We start from the raw sequence: 19750 nt of genomic DNA, 5'->3' as shown, positions 1-19750 counted from the left end.
AAAGAAGCGAATAATATAGCTACTTTATTATGAAGGAGGGACGAATTTCTAAGCTAGAAAGTACGTGCAACAGTGTTCTGAAAACGCTTCAGGCCATCAGATTTTATTATCGTTGTGGCAAGCTCCAACAGCTTGCTTCGCAACAAAGCCATTTGTCCAAGTTTGGGAGTCAGCTAATTAAGTTTCGGAAGCAACCGAACATGCTAATTTCGCCCCTGCACACACAGCTTGACCAGCGTATCGAGTCCGTGCATGCACCTACAGCTGTAGCATTTTTCTCTAATCAAGCCGCCGCGGTGGCTCAGTGCTTATCTGAAAAAAAAAAATCTGCGTCTTTGCTTACAATATTTTGAATTATATGTGCATGCCTACTTTCATCTTGTTAATGTCGACTGACTGCGTCTTAAGCAGGACGCGGTATCAACGAATTGTGGCGAAAATCAACCGACGCCGGGCTCTGAAACGGTGACGTTGAAAACCGCGGATGCGCATTGCACATTACAGTAAAGGAATCGAATTACGCAGCTGGTCGAGGGTCTTGTGTGATTATACTGCAATGCACGAAGCTCCTGGCGTCGGCGCGAACGAAAGTTCGCACTGTCACAGAAGTTTGTCAACACACGTGCGCACTCACCGCAAAATAACCGCTCGCTACCCTACCTGATGAATTCGCGTCCACCTGGGAATAAAATAGCCATGATAATGCGTGATGCATGAACTGGGGCTTTAATGCGAGCATTAAAACGACAACAGCACACGGTCACGGTTCGACTTTCCAACCCACTTTCGAGTGCCGATTATTGCGATCATCAGCGCCAGACTTCAATCGAAGCTGAGGACGCGGTAGGAGTAAGCTGGCGCTTATTGAAAGCACCTACATTTGGTCAAAGATCAGCTGTGAAAACAACGCAGCAGCTGAAGCTTTCCTGTTGAAATTGCACTCGCAAGAAGAAAGTACGCATAGCAAACGATGCACCAGCTCGACGAGCTCGACCGAGCCAAGATGGAAACCGGAAGTTGTGGGCGCGGTGTTGCCAGACCGCCAAGCAATTTCGCATATCGTCTATTGGAGAGACATGGGAGAGGCGTTTCCCCTGCAGTGGGCGTAGTCAGGCTGATGACGATGATATTTTAGTCTGGGAGGTCCCTGGCGCGGGCCATGGCTCTGCCGTCTACAGCAAGCAGTTTTGTCTACATTGTCTACCGTGCTGATCCGCGCATGCGCGGGTATAGATATCACAGCATGCCATCACGAGTTGTGATCACGGGGGGACCGACTCTCTCCTTTTTACTTTTTATGCCTAGGCTGCAATGATGATGATGATCTCAGGCTTAATGGCACATGCGTATCGCCGGACGCTCTCTCTTAGTTTTTTTTTTTCTTCTTCATGGTTCGGCCGCTGATTTTTAGGATACAGTCGCTGCCACTACATCCCTGCACGGAAATTTTCATAGAAGGTTTGGAAGGTCACGCTGGAAAAAGAACGCTAAAACAATGGCACAAATCCGGCATGTTTCGGAAGTACAGCCCTTATTAGTCGACAGAATGATCATTTCTCACCTACTGACATTAACCGGGTTGGAGCGAATTTTCTCGCATTCATTAGTGCGCTGCTAAAGCGACTGCTCGGAGCAAGTTTTATAGGAAGCTTCCCGTTCACCGGACTCGCGCGCACAGCGAAGCACTAACAAATTAATAAGGCTTTGCGCAGGATTACCAACGCTGAAAACTGGCGCCTCAGATCTACTCTCATATTGCCGATCTCAGGGATTTTCATCAGTTTTGAGGCAGAAGGTTGAGCGGAAATTCTGCTATATTAATTGCACTTTTGAGCTGTTTTGTTCGCTTTTGCAAGTAAATGCCTTTCATGAAGGCCAAAACTAAGCAGAGGCTAATTAATGACTGCACAGGACACAGTCCGAAGATACTGCAGACGGCGGCAAGATGTTAAGGATTTAAATTACAGACATTAATGTTTCACGGCTTTTGTTAAATCCGTATCACTGGCGTCTTGTATTTAATGACCACGCCATGTGATAACCACAATCAGCCTTTCATAGTAATGGGTTTTCACTGTTTCTAGTGGTTCCCTAATGCACTAACTATTCTTGTATGCATCTTTCAATCAATATCCTTCGGGATTTATAAGCACTTAGTCTCTTGCGTTGGACCCTAGATCTCAACGAGCTGAAGTCGATAGCTTTCAATTCAAACTGTCTGCTAGCACTTTTGTTTGTTTGTTTGTTTCTTTGAATTACTGCGAGTTCATACCGAGCTGTACCAGGAGTGGGTGGTGCACATAACCGGTACATGCTCAAAGAAGAAATATTGAGGACGACGCTCCCAAATGACAAGGAACAAAAACATATTCGTGATTGTAAACATTTATAAGTAATCGGCTTTCAAAACGATGCAAAGACAAGTGGGAGCTTCACATCGTTTGCGGTGATGGGAGGTGTGCTGAGATCAGTTCCGATTATGTGCAGAGAGCTTGGGTTTGAAAAATACACGTAGTTTTTTGTTTTTGTTTTTTTTTGAACGCATGTCGGGTATAGGCGAATAGGCTACTGTTGAGCGTCTTACGTTTCAGTAGCGTTAGCGCTTACTTGCAAAATATTGGCGCAGCATCTAGTAGTAACGCTCTATATGATGCGACTTCATTCAGAAGTGAAGCTACGTAAGTACGTGACAATGCAGCTTTCCCACGAAAATAACAATGCATCTACACCCTCTCCGCCGTACTGTCTCATGTTTCCCGCGAAGTTTCGAAATATCTGTCCACTCACCATCTCGTCGTGGAGTGGGAAAAAGGCCTGCAATGATGCACGATTAGCGGGACTCCAAACCGATGTTCTCTTTACTTTCTTTTTAAACCCGTGCGTAAGCAGTCCAAGTGTGAGCCACTTCATACACGGCCAGTAGTCGTCTTCTCCTTTGAAGAAAAGCCACTGCCATCGCTCACGCGCGCCGCGTCTGCGCAACGTCGGAAACTGGCCTCAAACGACGAAGAGCGAAAACTCCCCGCGAGCGCAGTGGACGCGCGCGGAAGCGACGAGAAAGAGATAGACAGAAAAGACGAGGAAGAGAGGCGAGGAGAATAGAAAGAGGAGGAGGAAGCGCGAAAGAAGAGAGGATGAAAGATGGGCGAGGAAAAAAAGACGGGAGAGGGTGAGAGTCGCGCCGCGGGCCGCGGCGCGCTGGGGATCCTCGCCCGCGTTCGGTGGGTCTACGCCTCGGAAAATAGTTCGGATGCAGAGGAGTCCGGAGCTTGTGACTAAAAACAACTTGAGCCACAAAGCGCTGTTGTTGAGGAAGGTCTCGACGTTACCTACGCCCCTGACACTTACAGTCCCAGAAAGCGGTCTCCATCGAGACGGCAGTGGTCGCGATCGCGGAGTGGTCCGAACCGCGCGGTGCGTTGCGCGGTCCCCCTTTTATTGGGGCTCCCGGCGCCCGGGTTCCGGCATTTAGTTGGTACGGTCGGCGGAACGTCGGTTGTGTTGTGTTCTGCAGTAGACACGTCGGGGTACACCGGTTTCGTTTTTTCTTCTGTTTTTTAGCTCCGTTTTTTCTCTGTCTCTCTCTCAATCTGTGTGTCTCTCTCATCTTCTATACATCTCGGATTTTGCGTTAATCCCGCGTGTCTGAGTTGCCCGCCTTGTGCCACCAACCTCCCGTTTTTCGGCGCCAAGAATTTTTCTCCCGACACCGGCGTCTTTGGCTCCGGGAAGAACCACCACCACCACCAAACGGAAGAGAAGAATCGCCCCTCCAACCAAGCCTACCACCGATTAGTTCAATTTTTTTTTCTCTCCGTCTACGTCTCCAAAAAAAACAGGAAGCCAAAAAAGATACAGAGAAACGCAAGAGAGAGTGCAGTAGAGAAAACAACGTCCCCGCCTTGTGTGTAACGCTACTTTCCCGATCCATATCGTCCCCTACTGTTGTGCTACTCCGGTGTGCTTTTCAGCGTCGTCTGCTACGAAGAAAAAAGGGAATCGTCTGCTCCCCGCAGGACGTGGTGTGTCGTCTGCTTGCTCGCGTGGGTGATTGGACGCGTCGCGTCGTCGTCTGCGAATTCCTAGTGCGCGGCGATTGGACGAGCACTGCTGGTGTGATCGAGCGAAGAACGCGACGTTAAGTTCCGGTCCGTGTGACTTCGCGCCCGCCGCTGTCGTCGTCGCCTGTATTTTTTGTTCTCAAAACATTCCGCGCCCCGTGGTAGCTGCCCGAGACCACCAGCGACAGAAAAGGAAGACCTCGATTTCTTCTCGGTCGTCGCGCAGCAGACGAGAGAGAATTCACGAAAAGGAACGGGTGTCCCGTGAGATTTTTCGTCCACGGCCAACACCAAACACCGGCACTACCACCTAGTCTTGACGCGGTCGACCCCCGTCTCTCCCAAACCCCAACTGGTGATCGCCGACTCAGAAGATAAACCGCGCATCTCCAAACGCTGTCCTCACCCTCGATATTGGCTACCCCAAACACCTCATCACCACGACGAGTTTCGCTTGGGTTAACTCTTCGGAGAGCGGTCTTTTGAACCAAGGTGAGCGACCCACTAATCTTTTGCTTTTTTTTGTCGGTGTTCTTTCCTCATCTCCTGAAACCCATTTCCCGCATCCCTTTCCAACCACATCGATGTTGTCGCCTGCTTTGCACGTTGCTGCTCTGTGTCGTCTGCGGGCTTGGCAGTCTCCGCGAAAACGTGTTTCGAGCTCGAACACGTCACCTCTTCAGCGGCCCCGTTAGGTGGGCTTCTCCTCACTACTCTTTTTACTTTAGAACACGTCTCGCGATAGTTGTGCGTCATTTCTCTACTAACGTGACGCCGCGATGTCCATGACTTCCTTCGTGCGCATGTCATCCAGCGTGGTTTTCGGAGCGAAAAGTACCATACGTAGCCCAGCATTGGAATGACCAAAGCATTGACAAAGCCGTCCTATATTTAAGAGCACTCGTTATCAAACGCAGCTAAAGACGCATTTGTGATTCCGTACGTGTGCACAATGGGGCCAAGCTGCTGTATTAAAAGCTTGGTAGTTCATGTTCACGTCTCTGTGCGGTCGGTTATCACTATTCAGCGCGACTGTACCGATCCGCGATAAAGGTTTACGCGTGAATATACAGTCACAGCGATAAGTTCGGGTGATACGCGCACCCCACAAGTCCAGCGCGGTTGCGGTGGAGACTGCAAGCGACACAAAGGACTCCTCCACGCGTCGTGCACGTCGCCGGGGAGAACCGAAACGGAACGTTGTAAATAGCTATCGATTGACGGTTCCGGCCTCTGTGCAAGGTCGCTGGCAAGGAAAAAAAGAGGAACGGGTGCCACGCTGCTTCTCTAACTAATAATAAACGCTGACCTCGTTCGTGTCTGTAGTAATTAAAAGCCGGCGACCAGCCCCACCGCGTGCCAGCCTAGCCGCGTCAGTAGCGTGGCGCTGCGCCGCTGACTCAGCGCGGACGCTTTCCTTTGTTCCCGAAACGCGTCCCTATCTTGCGTGGCTCCCAACCCCGTGTGTTCCCCGAAACAGTCTCAATCTGTACCACGGCAACGCTGAGGTAGCGTGGCAGAGGGAATTCGTTTTCTAAAACGCGTCGAAGCAGCCTGAATCAGTGTCTTCCCTAAAAACGGAAGCGTCGCTGCGGGAAATGGGGAGGCGAACCACGTTTTTTCCTCGGCGGCGTGGGGAGGAGCGCCGCGCCAAGATGGCTTCTCCGCACGGCGTCGCTGTTGCGGGAGGAAGCGGCGCGCTGGGCACGCCGGGAAGGCCGGCCGGCGAGCTAGCCGCTCCAGTTCCTTTTATTTTTTTTTTTGCTCTTCCCCGTTTTTTGCGCCGCGCCGGCGGCCTCGCAGTTCCTCCTTTTTTTTTCGCTCCCGTTTTTTTCCCTACTTTCTTCTCTCTCTCTCTTTTTTTCTCTCGTTTCGTCAGCCTCTGAGGCGCTTTGTTTTTCCTACGCTTTTCTGTCTATCGTCTGCGACCGCTTGATGGTATGGACATTCGGCGCGAGCCTTTCGGCTGATGTTTTTGATCCCGCTCTTGAAAGACAGGCGCTCTATAGTTTCGTTTTTTTTTCTTCTTTAAGTTCCTTTCGGGAGCTAACTGCGGCTTCGCGTACAAGCGGCGCCGAAAAGGGAGAAGAAAAAAAGCGTTTCGCGGTTATTTGTCATACTTCAGCGCAACTACTACTGCGCGCCTCGATCGCACGCGCCTATGATGCGGCGACGGGAGAGCATTTGAAGCTCCCCGCTCCCTTGCGAAAAAGCCCTGTTGGCGCGTGCGCTTTTTCCCTCTCTCCCCCGAACGAGCAGCCTCGCTTTATGGAAAGTACACACGAAGCGCGGCGTGTACTTTCGGACGAACGTTACGCGATACCGGTCCCGCATGATGATGAATTCCCTAGTTCCTCCTTTTTTCCTCCCTGAATCTATCTGTATCGCCCTATTTGGTTCTTTTCTTTTGGGACGTCGAAAGCCAGCGCTCTCCTATTCCCCCACCGTGCGGCGCCTTTGTTCGAAGCGCAGACTCCCGACATGGCAACCGCATGCCCTCCCCCCCCCTTCCTCTCCCAGTCTCTCTTCTTTGTTGTTTTTTTCTTTTTTGTCCACTTGCTTGCTTCAGCGGGCTTAGAAGTGTGCCGACGCTTTTGTGCTAGGGAAAAACGAACATAAAGAACCGAGAAGGAGGGTGCTGGCGGAGCGCTTGTTCGACGGCGCTTGTTTCATTTTGGCGCCTGATTTCTGGGCCTTTCTTCTGTGCCTTTTGTTAGTTTTATTCACTTTTTATCTTTTCTTGTTTACTTTCCCTCCCTTCGTCGATGGCGCAGTTTTACAAGTTTGCCGCAGTCCGGGAGGAGTACCGTTAGGAGTCGGGTTTGATTCGGCGCTGGAGCGGATCAGTCCGGGAGGGTTCTTTCACGAAGCTGGCTTGGTTTTTTTTTGTTTTTTTGCCGAAGCGTTTTTTTTTTTAACGGTCCCGGTATTTCTTTTCTTCTTTGTAGTTGTAGAATCGCTTTCTAGGGTAGCCTTTTCGCGGCGAAGGGTGGCCTGGCATGATGAAGTGCTAACGCCGGCATCGAAAATTCGCGGAGCGAAAGAGGAAAAGAATGAAAGAGACAAATCGCCGTGCGCGCCAGTGCCGTAGTTCGGCAACCTCTGCACGCTCTCGGTGGGTTCTGGTGTGGTTCTTTTGTGTTTTCTTGGCACGTGCCAGCGCGGTGGTGGGCTGTTCTCCATGCACCCTTACTAGTGGGGCGGGGGTGGGAAATGCTCGCCTCACGGCGATTCAGTTATTTTTTTTTCTAGCACCTAGAATTACAGAATGAAGACAAAAAAAAAGCCTCTGCAGGGTGTGATATACAGACTACTTCTATTCTTTGCACATGCTCCTCTTCCGGAGTTTTTTTTTTATTTTCCTTTTTTTTTTCGGGGTATACCTGTTTTCACTCCGTGCTTCCCCCGCTAGCGGCATGCCTTATGCAGTTGAGCTTTGCAGCGAAGCATCCGCATAGGGGGCGCCCATTCGAACGGAACGTGGCAACAGCTTCGCTTCCTCGCTCCCGAACCGACGAAGTGGGCGAACCGAGACCGATATATATTTTGGGAAAGAAAAATAAAGCGTCCGGCGCTGCTCCTCCCGTCCTCTCCTCTTCTGCGTTAACCCTCTCCCTACCCCCAACCTCCACCGCACGCGTTCGTTTTCGTTTCCAGATTCTCAAAGCAGCTAGTTTCGAACTTTCGCTTAGGTTTATTTTCTGCGCTATCTATCTTTTCTTTTGGTAGCGAACCAGTGTCAGAGTATCCGCATACAACACCTACAGCTCTCTCCCCCCCCCCCTCCCCCCCCCCCTTTTCAAAATGTCACTTTGCTTAGTGACTAGCTGCGTGTTTACTTTGGAGACCCACACCGTGCTCTCCGATCCATCTCTGTTGTTGTTTGGATAAGCTTAAGCTTATGTGTGGCGTTTCTTAGATTTTTTTTTGTTTCTTAGCCCAGTGTGGCAGTTCAGCTCGATACACAGCGTACAGTACATACTTCCTAGCTGAAATATGAATCCTAACTTGAGGGGGTAGCAAAACGCCTTGAGCGATACGGGACCATTGGAAAGAAGGTTCGAATAGAGAGAATGTGGGGCTTCGCAGAAGCGAAATGAAAATAATAATGGGAAAAAGGAAGTAGTAAGAGAATTACTGAACGAAGCAAGGTGAAGAAGGACTGGGAGGGCAAAAGCAGCTGTTGCTTTGCGGTGTTTAAACGACGCCGCCCGTGTCACTGGGATGCCCCTGTTTCTACTTCATGGAGGGCTTGCTTTCTTTTTCTAATGCTCCCGGGGGGGACCTTCTCCGACACTCGGGCTCCGAGAAACTGTTGCTTCTGTTTCTTTTTCGCTTCCCCGATTTAATCTCGTTCCATTTCGGCTTCTGATACTGGTTCGAACTGAACGGATGTCGTTCGCACTCCGCGCCGTGTTTTTCTTTTGCTATTTTTAATGCTCTCTGCGAGAGAGGGCAGGTTTGCGTTGAGAATTTTAGGCCCTCGCTAGCGCGCAGGCACGAAACCGCCACGTGGCTTGTAGCCGGCTGGGGCGCGCGAGCGGCGAAAAATGTTTACCCAACGCCTGAGCGCCCAAGTTAAACAGGCTCACCGCTATCACTCCGCGACCGGGTCTTTCCACCCCCCACCCCCCCTCGCAGTACCTTCCTCCTTTCACCCTCGTCTGGAAGGGCTAATTCGTGCCTGCGGCTGCTGACGTCACAGGAATGGTTTCAATGTATTCTCTTACTTTTGGCACTCGACCCAGTGGGCTTAATGGCGTTCCTTGCGAAACTATAGGCATTGCTCAACCTATATAGCTCCCGCTTTTCAGGCTGCGCAGTTTTTGACGGGCGGTTTTTGCTTGTGGATGCTGCGAGTAGAGGAAAAGTGCGCTCGACACCGAATTCAGCGAAAACTCTAGAAAATGGACACTGAGCCGTGCAAAGCAACGTGCTGGTGAAGGTTACGGATCTGTTCTCTATAAGCACGAATGCGCCTATATGGGAGCAATAAGGTTCGTTGGTTGGTTGATTATTGGGGTTTAACGTCCCAAAGCGACTCAGGCTATGAGGGACGCCGTAGTGAAGGGCTCCGGAAATTTCGACCACCTGGGGTTCTTTAACGTGCACTGACATCGCACGGTACACGGGCCTCTAGAATTTTGCCTTCATCGAAATTCGGCCGCCGCGGCCGGGATGGAACCCGCGTCGTTCGGGTCAGCAGCCGAGCGCCATAACCACTGTGCCATCGGGGCGGGGCGGGAGTAATAAGGGAGTATACTGTCCTCTAACGCACATCATTTTGTGCACTAAAGAAGAGCTTATACTCTTTTTTCTCCCTTCTGTTGAAAGTGTACCGGGAAGGCTTCGCATGCTTTGGTGGCATCACTGTGAACACTGTAGGCTCGTGTGCAGAGCCGGAAAACTCGTGGAATGACGCTTTCCCCGTAGGCCTGGGTTAGCCGTAATCGGATGAAACGCGTTTCGCGGCATTCAACGGCACGGGAAGTTATCGCTCCTCCATTAACTACCGCCATTTATGAACAGATGTTAAGCTGTAAAAGAAAGTCACAGGAGCTTATAGGGCTTCCTAATAAAACCAAACATGTATTAATGTGTGGATTACAACCACGAAACCTTTGAAAAGTTTATTATTTTGTGGGTTAACGTGTCCTGTAAAGCGTATTACGTCGATGATGCCAACACTGGCGTGGACGCCTGCATAGGTTGGCTGACACGAATGAGTGTTAATTTGTGCACTGGTTAGCCTTACTCGCCAATGGAAAATAAGCGGCTCAGATTCCGTACCGTTTTTCATTTAGACGAACATCGTTATAACGAAACTATTTATAACTAAATAATACGTATAACGAAGGAATGCAGATTCACTTGGAAGCTCGGACAACAGGGGCTATAACGAAGCTACGGCTATAGCGAAGCGAATGGCACGCCGCCGCAACTTCGCTGTAACGAGGTTAAACTGGAAGTTTGAGGAGGATTCAGCGGTTCGTGTGCGCCTGTAATGTGCGGCTTGGTGCAACCGCTTGAGGTTGCAGCCTACAGATTAGGTTTCAATATCGCCTTCAGAGTGGCATCGATTGCGACAGTCGGTTGATCTCGAGATACGAAAATTGTCACTTTCAACAACTCTCCCGTTTTTCCAACGCCACCTAGTATAGTACGCTGAGTACGGGCGACGTCGTTTTATCTTGAAAGGTGGAAGAAAAAAGACGTCATCTACAAACAAATGTCACTGTCGATATGGGAAGCAGGGAGCACATTTCTGTTACCCAGCACCCTAGAAGTATAATATAGCTTTTTTTTTTTGGGGGGGGGGGGGGGGGGCGCAGATTTTTTGACAGCGAGACAGCACGATAGCGTGCAGGGCTTCTTCATAAACTAGGTTAAAATTGCTTAGTTAGCTCATGCTGCGTGCTTTTAGTGGAAGCGCAACAGTGCACTGACGTTTACTGCTTTTTTTTGTTTTGTTTTTTTTTTCCCGGTTGGAAACCTGTTATATTCGGGCCTCGTGCCAGCCGACGCAAGCGGCGTCTTCCATCTGCTCGAAAGAGCTCTTCACTGCGATGCAGCCGTGCGTTCGGGGAAGCCCAATCAGCGCGTAGAGCTCGGGGGTGTGTGTGCGCGCGCGTGTGCTAGCTCTCTTTTTTTTTGTTTTCCCCACCCACCGACAGATGGTGCGGTCGGGGAGGGGCGGCGGCTCTTGCGTGCTACGTAAGGCGTCCCGCTACAGGCCACCCGTCGGTTCTCTTTTATGTCTTCTTTTTGCGCACATTTTACGCTCGCTGCGTTTACTCTCTCTTGTGTTTCGGACTCCCTCCTCTTTTGTAATAAGGGGACACGTGGTTCCACGCTCAGCGGCGCGGCGCGGTGGGGCAGAGGGTGAATGCTCCCGCGGCGACCTTCCCAACAGTATGGCACTGTGTGACGAGGGCATATTGTTCGGCAGAACGGGCTGCATTGGCAGTGAATATTGAAAAAAAAAAATTAAGATGCGTGTATTGTTGGAGGAGAACTACGCGCTGCTTGACATTGATTTCTGACACTCTTCAGATGTCTTTGCATATCTAACAACGCTCGATAAACGGCACTCCATTGTTTAGCGATGAAACTGGCGAGTTTGGGACACACGTAAGCGAAATGCGCTCTGCTGACTTAATTTTACGCCTTCATTTTAATAACTGTGGCAAGGAAATTTAAAATCATAATTGAGGTTGGTACCTGTGTGCGTAGAAGGTTCATGTGGAGACGTTGTTTTGAGGCTACTTACCCTGCATGGAGCCTGATTTTCGTAGCTTTACGGCGCTCTAATTTCTGAGGTGAACTAAGAAAGTAATTAAGATGGTCATCTTTGGTTACAGGCGCGAAAAAGGACACAACACAAGGCAGATAGACGGGACGAGGGGCTTCGTTCTGTCTTTCCGCTTTATGTTGTCTTTTTTCGCGCCTGTAACCAAAGATGAACAGTTTCCATCATGCCCAGCGAGACGGTCTTTTAATTAAGATGAACCAAGAAAGGAACCTAAACCTTGGGTGCCAGTGTGGAATAGATGGGGCGAATGAATTCAGCATAAATCTCCGCTGCTAAGCAGGCGCGGTTTATTGGCGGATGTATTCGGTGCGTTTGCGCATGCGCGAAAGAAGTATCTTTTGGTCCTCGGTGTGGTATCAGGGTACGTCCTCTCGCTATACACGACGAAAAGGCACGTTTTCCTCTTTTAAAAAATGCCTGATTTGTCTACAGTCACACAAAGTGTTAGCACACGGCTCCACCGCGATGGATCAGTGGTGACGGCGGTTTGAGACCGGGCACAAGGGAATGCGTTGGTTTTAGAGCCACAGCTACCAGAAATCGAAGGCTTTGCGGCTTTATCAAGACTATCTAGGTGGTCCACAGTAATCCCGAGCCGTCGGTTGGCCATACTTCACCTGGTTTTCTCTCTCTGAAAGTTGGATTTGGTTTACGGGGTTTAACGTCCCAAAGCGACTCAGGCTGTGAGGGACGCCGTAGTGGAGGTCTCCGGAAGTTTGGTAGAAATTTCCGGAGCCCTTCACTACGGCGTCCCTCACAGCCTGAGTCGCTTTGGGCTCTCTCTGAAAGTTTGAGCACAGCTTGCGAGACAGTGACGAGAAATTGAAGCTGGCATTTATCGACATATCACTGCTTTGTAAATACATTGAGGATAGTTTCACTGAAAACAGAGCTGTCTGTAGAACTGCCGGGCATAAGATACAGGCTTCGCCATCACCGGTCGGTTTTGCAAACCAGGTGCGATGTGGCGAGATATTTCAACCGGGGATCACTGAGCTCAGCTTACACTACTATTTGTTTCCGAATGGTGATCTCAGAAACGTTTGGACTTAACGTAACAATTTTGAGTCTACTGGCGGGAAAATTTGAAGCCCGTTTTCTTGGCAATAAATGCGTATTTTGTTGTCGGGAAAACATTGTCATAGCCAGTGGCAGCCAGGCAATGAATTTTCACGAAGCATAAGCACTCGCTGTTCTCCTCGGAGTCCCCTTACTTAAAGCCGATTGTGTTTTCTTTTTTTTTTTTAGGACGTAAAAAATCTGTCAACTAATCACAACACTCTAGCCTATGATCAAGGTCGTACTACAACGTGCCCGCTTCATTTCCCGTCCTCTAGAGTTGCTTAGTGTCCATGGAACGCACAGTACCGCAAAATCACTTCACAGTGGCATTTTTGCACGACGCCTCCAACGAAATGCGGCTGCCGTGATTGTTCGAAATCGGGACCCTGTGCTGAAGGGCGTAATATCATAGCTGTGAAAACACCGCAGTGGGCATTTATTGTAGTTTGGTGGGGTTTTTTTTTTTGTTTTTCAAAGCTTATTATCCTGAACTCAATACGCAGAGGCACTGTCAGTACAGGTATACTACTGATAGTACGATCGAGAGCTTGAAGGGATCGCAGACGATAAGAATGAACAAAAGCGGGCCATAATTTTGCTCTAAACCATGCGGAGTTGAACTGAAAGCTGAATCATAACAGAATCTAGCAGCAGTCACAATTGATGCCCAGCGACCTGTGGCAGCCCGCTTAGGAACGGGGTGTTTTCTTCAACGGCTTTGTGTCGGCCCATCTGGGCACGGAGGAGCCGTTGGCCGCAGATAAAGAAAGGGAAGGAAGGAATGTTAACGGGTTAAAAACCGTTGGCTCGAGTACGGGGCACCGAGTGTGCTGATAAAACGCTGCGGTCTGCCGACTCGACCCGCCCCTTGCAACGTGTTTTCAGCCGTTATCGGCGTCACGTGACTCGATTGGCGAGCGCCCGCGGACATCTGTCCACTTCAAAGGGTAATGGGGCCGATATCTCGCGGTATCGTTGACACCGGATTTTTTTTTCAGTTTTGTGTCTTATCCTGCCGACTGTGCGTGCATGAATCGTTTCCGTGTAGCCGTAACGGTGCTTCCTAGGGCTTCCAAATTTGGCGTTTTCGCTGTTCATTTTGCGGCTTCACTCGGTTCATCATGCTATGCCCTCGAAACGGCAGTTTGGAGTTGAATGCTAGCGTTAATTTTATTCGGCTTCAATCAATTCAGCGCGTACAGTTCAGACCAGAGCACAGCCGAAATCACACCGAATACGCCTTGGATAAGTTTTTTTTTTCTAACATGAACCGAAGATCTAGCCTCGGAGCAGAGATTGCCTCAAGTACATTGAAATAAATCGAAAAGAATGGGATAGAATTCCGGGAACATTCGCAATGCGTGAGCTCTTAATAATGTTTTTTTTTCTTTGTAATTTTTTGTGGTGCGGAGATCAGTTCTCCTGCTCTGAGATATCGCTGTCAGATAATCGAACATGCAGGATCGATGGACGTCTGCGTCAGCGGCATTTCGGTGGAGGTGTTGTGTAACTAAACAACCTTGTACTTTGCGCGGTCGGCGCATATTAGCGAATCTCAGGTGGCCTGCATTAATTCGGGCCCCTCCACTAGGGTTTCCCTCATAATAGCCATCTGTCGCTTCGGAAAATTAAACTTCACATAATATCACACTACCAAAAGATAATCAATCCTTTGCTAACCGGCCGGTGACACTAAACCGTGAAACCGAATGCCGAAGATCATGTCGCGCAAGTTAAGGGAAAATCATATTATTTCTGTTGTTTCAAGCAGCAATAGCTATAGTTTCGGTTTTTGCTTTATTCCGGTTTAACGTCCCAAAGTGACTGAGGCTATGAGGGACGCCGTAGCGGAGGGCTCCGGAAACTTCGACCACATGGAAGATCTTTATCGTGCGCTGACATCGCACAGTACACGGGCCTCTAGCATTTAGCTTCCATCGAAATGCGACCACCGCAGCGGGGATCGAACCCGCGTCTTTCGTGCCACCAGCCGAGTGCCATAACCGCTAGCCACCGCGGCGGTTACAATAGGTACAGGGAGGGAGCCTTATTCCAAGTATGCTAATCAAACAGCGCACCAATAAATCACAAGCAATGTATCATGAATGCAATGAAATTTGTTTTTTTTTTTTTCGTTCGGATTCGCGCTTTGTGAAGTTCTCCCGGAGCGTTTATCTTATTTTATGACACGTACAAAGCTAAGCGAATGCGCTGAGCATTTTCGTAGCCCTTACCTTACTTTGACCAGTTCGTATGAACGGCTGCGTCTTTCCGTGTTCTGTCACGATAGTTTGACCGTTTTCTTGCTCACTGTCAACAGCTTGTTCTATAGCGTTCATCCTCCAGTAAGTACAAACAGCACGAAGACGGAAAGGGAGTAGGTGACGAATACAATCCTATTCGCCCGAGGATAATCGCTTAAGGCTGAAAACCATTTATAGACTCTTCGTGTGTGCATAGGTTCCGAAAAGAAAGAAATGCCTTAAAGGGCAACTGCACCACTTTTTTGAGAATTTCACGATATTCTAGGATTCAAATCTATATAGGCTGTAGGTAAAGCATGCCAAGTATTTTTGTACTAGCATTTAAAATAGTGACGTAATCGACGATTGAATTTCGCGCTTCTCCTCAATGCAACGGAGGAGTGCAGAGAAATTCAACGTGACGTCACGGAAGGTATGAATTCAAATTACCGCTGTCGTCAGCCACACCCTGCCCTGACTTGTTAGACACTGTGCGCTGCGGAGAAGCTTGAAGGGCGTCCGGATTTTAATCGTCGATTACTGCACTATTTCAAGTGCTAGCCCAAAGAGACTTTGCATGCTTTACCTGTAAGCTTCACACATTAGACCCTCTTAAGCTCGTTGATTTCTAAAACCTATGCAGTTTCCCTTTAAGCGACTAAAACGCTTAGAGCGTTTAGTTTGTTTCGCGGAAACCGCATGGAGCGTTTTTCTCGCGAAAAACGCGACGCGCGGCGTACGGCCGCGTTGCCGCAGACGCGCGAGCACCCGCACGACAAAAATGTAGCGGCGCTGTCGCGCCGCGTTTTCCGGGATGCAATGGGTATAGACTTTCACCTGGCCTGGTGATCGGCTCCTCTGGGTGAAATGCTTGAGAAATGTGTGTCTGACTCCGCCTATGCGTAGCCGGCATAGCACTGTTCGGGCGGTTAGATAGGGCGGCTAGATAGTATCGTCACAGGGCAGTCACCCCGTCGCTGTGAGGATTATCGCCCTTATCTTTACTAATGTTTCCTTGATTGCGATACGGCTTTCGGGAGAAAGTCGAGGCTTCCGCGAAAACTTGTTCCTCTTAACTCCCGAAGAGTCTGCGACGTCTTAGCTCTCGCTGTTGAAGAGCCGAAAAGCGCCATCGGTGAGCGCGGAAGAAGCCGCGACCTGGCGGCAAGTCTCCGCACTACAAACCCCATCAGTGGGCAACTTTTTACACCGTGCTGGGTAGTTAGTTTAGCGAGCGCGAGTTTCGTTTTCAGGTCTTCCGGTCGGATGTCGCTCGCTCGGTTTCAGCGTCTCGTCCGGACAGCGCAAACGCGGGTATCTTTAGCGTTCGTTCCGTTAGTTCCGTACTTTGTGGTGAGCTTCGAACGCCGTCAGTGGCGGCCTCTGTCGACGTCCAACTGGTGCGTGCGGTTCCGGGCGAAGATCGCTGTGTCCGGACGTTCAGTGGTCTACGAATCGGCGACAAGCGTGCACTTATTTGACGAACGTCGTGTTATTACGCACAGCTTTCGGCGTAACTAAGGAGGTCCGTGCGGAGCTCTTACGGATAGCCAATTCTCTTGCAGAATAACTATTGACGTTCATTGCGGTGAGTGAGCTTTCTTGCTGCGGCATAACTACTTATTAGCGGCTGGCCGTACCGTGTCTGGCAACCCACGGCTATTTTGTTGGAGCGCATGGTTGCAGCGCTTGGTCCGGCGAGTAGTGTTGGGGTTGCCACGTTGTGCGTGTTACTTCGGGATCCTTCAGCGTTTATAGTACGTGGTCGGATAGAGTTGCTTTCCGTTATCTCGCGCTCGTACCGTCAGCGTTCGTCGTATTGAAACCGGGCCTGTTGCGGCTTCTATACAACGTGGCAGAGTTTGCGAGGCGTGTGCGAAGCTCGTACCCCTTGAGTGGTGGGCTTCTTTGATGCTGTGGATCATGTTGGTGTTCTGTCCGTGTCGGAAGGGCCACGCATCGCCGGTGTGTGCGGCGTTGACGCTTCGTACCAGCCCTGGAGCCTGCGCGGAGTTCGACGCTAGTGCCAATCCGCTGTGTTTGGCCATTCGTAGAGCCGGTGAGTTAGTGCTATTTGCGCGTTACGGCAGTGCTGATGGTAGCTTTGCAGCGCTCGAGGTAACTTGGCGTGTTGTTTGCCGTAGCTTTCTGAATACTACTCGTGGAAACGAGTGGAAACGAAATTTTGGAAGGTGAAGTCCGTTGGTGGCATACTTATGCCGGTGTCGCGGACACCCGTTTAAGGGTCGTGCACGTTAGCTGATCCGGCGGCGCACTTTCACATGGTGCTTCAGGACGGAGAGTTTGAACGTGCGACTTTTTCAACTCCGCCGATAACCGATGTCTCGTGTATGCGAAGTATTAAAGTGACACCGGCGATAATTTAAAGTTGGCCTGTATGAATACGATACCCCGTTTTAATCGTAAATAAACAAGTCTCGTTAAGAACAGAGGTTAGTCAGTTAAGAAAGACCAAGAAAAGTTGCACAGGTGTCGCCGTCTACGGCCAATTTCGAAACTAAAACGCGCACGTCGACACCGAATTCGCTCGCATCACAGAGGCTACGCTGAGCAGCTATTCACTTCACAACGCTTGCAGCCCGCTTTTTTTGGTGAGGACGTCACGAATTTGAATCAAATGGCGGGAAGATATGTTTGATACACCATTCTTTAGGCGATAAATGCGTAGTTTGCTGCTGTAGAAGCGTCGCCAGAGAGCCACGGAATGGTTTTCTTACTGATAACGATGATTGGATGCAGTTGTCCTGACTGTCCCTTTTAGCACCTTGCTGTGATTGCTCGTTTGCTGTGATTGATCCGTTCGGAGCGAAACCGCGAAGCGCGACGCTCGACGTCGCAGTCGCCATAACCGTGCTGTGAAATAGGTGCCCGCCGTAGAGCTGTGCGCGAAGCAACCGCGCTTGCCCCTGGCGCTCGCGAGCTGACACGCATCTGGCCTCCGAGCCCGGGGGCCTCGTTTGTCATCGCCCGGAGCTCGGAATGCGCTGTCGCCGCCATTCTCTGTTTGCCGCTGCCGGGAGGGCCTCCTCGCGTACTCGCGTGTGTCTGCGAACGCTCTTATTGTTTTCTTTTCTCTCGTCGCATTGTTGTTTGCCCGTTCATGTTTCTGTGTCCCTAGCGGGTAGCTGCATGGAACGAGGGAGGATGCGCCGCGGCGGAGTGTTGTCCCACGTGCGGCGTAAATGGGAACAGCGCTTCCGAGTATACGGAATGCAAGCGGGACTTCATTTCGTGCCTTAAGTGGACAGGGCGGTTGTGAGCGGCTTTCTCACAAAGTGGTGGGTTTTGATCTTTCAGAACGGTTGAATTCGAGCTCCTGCTCTATTCGAGCGGGTTGCTTTGATCGCGTGATCTTCACCTACCGTGTGTTGTAAAAACTCACAGTACACAACGCCGCGGATCCGAACCGCGCGTTGGAGTGGGAAAGTTTGTTACAGATTCCAGTTTGACTGTCTATGAATTTCGTGTATTTGGAAGAAATTTTCGGTCCAGTTTCAGATTCAGTCATTGAGATTTGATTGTATATCCATCTCCGTGCGGATATATGCGATTTAAGTTGTGTACATAGTTTTGAAGCTAATGCTGCCGGACCTTCCACGGAGTTCTTCCTCATCTTCCTTTATTTGACCACATTTCGTCTTGCTAGGCGTTACTGAGTCGCTCCTTTTTGTGATTGCGCTTTTTCCCAAAGAGTATCTCTAAGAACGATTGGCATACAGTGGCAACTGAAGCTAACACCCGTTACCGCTGTCTTTCAGCCAATGCTTCGACATCATTTTTTTTGCTGTTGCTGTTATATTACTCCCAACATATCACCTCTCGTTCGGCACTCAGCGCTCCGGTCCCTTCTCCCTTTCAGCCCTAATTTTTTCCCCTTCCTGCCGCTTTCCCTCGTTCATTCCCATATCTTCCCTTTCCGCGCCTTCCCCACCTGGACGTCATGCGTGGGCCCTCGGAGGGCAACCCATAAGCGGCGAGAGTGCTGCTCTTTCTGCGCGGCGAAATCGATGCCGAGGAGCCATTGCGGGTTCGCGTACGCCCTGCGTGCCCCCTCGCGAGTGTATATAGCACGCTCGTGTCGGGTGGACGACCCCCCGCTTTTGGTCTCGGTCGCGTTTTCGCCGAGGTACGGGCCTGACCCCGGGTTGAAAATAGTGGGGAGCGAGGGAAGGACGGGAGGGAGAGGGAAGGACGTTCGATCGGGACCGCTTTCTTCCCTGCTTTCCCTGTTCGGGGAGGGAGGCCCTGCGCACGGGCTTTTCTTGCTTTTGTAGGGCTCGTTGCGGAAGGGCACCTGAATCCGGGGAGGCATAGTTGCGAAAGCCGTTTTAGAGCTTGGTTGATGCTTACTACATTCGGGGACACGTACTAATAGGCCTACCTAGACTGTAGCCTCGGTTACATAAATGCGACAGAAGTCGGCTCCAGACAACTTTTTTGGGGAAAGAGCAGGTTTTGTGAAGTTTAGAAGGCCTGACTTGTCCTCTGCTCACTTTCTCGACGTTCTTGCGCTTTCCCTAAAAAAAAAATGGCCTGGAGCCGACTGCTGTCGCATTCGTGTAAACGCGGCTTGTGTTGATTGTGTCTCAAAGTTTCCGGGCTTACGTGTTACGAGGCGTATTCATGCGCTGAGGAGTGCCCAAGGGGGGGTGGGGAGTGCTGTCGTAAACTAGTTGCTCGACACTTGCATTTCCAAGTCAGTCAATGAGGCTAACCCTGTAGTCTTACACGCCATATTACAAAATTAAGTCAGGTGGAATTTATCGGCGGTGACGCTCTTTTGGGGAGGTACTTGTATACCAGAGACACAAAGTACTGGCATGATGGTGATCCTAAGTGGAATTCGTACTTTCTAGTAGAGCGCCGATTACATGAGACATATGTAGAAGTAGTTGGTTACCGCCGCTGCGAAAAGTGCTGACGCACTGTCAAGCCGCTGCTAAGAACGGCGGCCGTTCACTTCGCCACGGTCAGCGGGCACGCTCCGTTTGCTCGAAGCGCCGTTGAGAGCGCTGCAATTTGGTAGCGCACGAGCGCAGTCACGTGGTATT

At 50.3% G+C, this 19750-nt stretch overlaps 1 protein-coding gene across 6 annotated transcripts in view; it reads left to right on the top strand.

Moving 5' to 3' along the window:
• Window positions 1-19750, top strand: part of fne (ELAV like RNA binding protein found in neurons) — a 193154-nt gene that overhangs the window by 45771 nt on the left and 127633 nt on the right. Inside the window, exon 1 of one of the 6 annotated variants that reach the window (XM_089550373.1) lies at window positions 3484-4553. The exons of 1 other annotated variant lie outside the window; for it this stretch is intronic. Coding sequence is in view for 3 of the 5 variants with exons in the window: in XM_089550356.1 (XP_089406482.1) it covers window positions 16590-16737 (148 nt within the window). In the remaining 2 variants the exon portion in view is untranslated. Of the gene's footprint in view, window positions 1-3483; window positions 4554-16121; window positions 16267-16373; window positions 16738-19750 lie in introns of those variants that run through there. 4 more of the 6 variants (XM_089550375.1, XM_089550356.1, XM_089550363.1 and 1 more) reach the window with 4 other exon arrangements.

Source organism: Amblyomma mixtum, chromosome 1, assembly GCF_055824585.1.
Source record: "Amblyomma mixtum isolate Tamu chromosome 1, ASM5582458v1, whole genome shotgun sequence".
Lineage (NCBI taxonomy): Eukaryota > Metazoa > Arthropoda > Arachnida > Ixodida > Ixodidae > Amblyomma > Amblyomma mixtum.
This window is presented reverse-complemented; position numbering and strand designations above follow the sequence as displayed.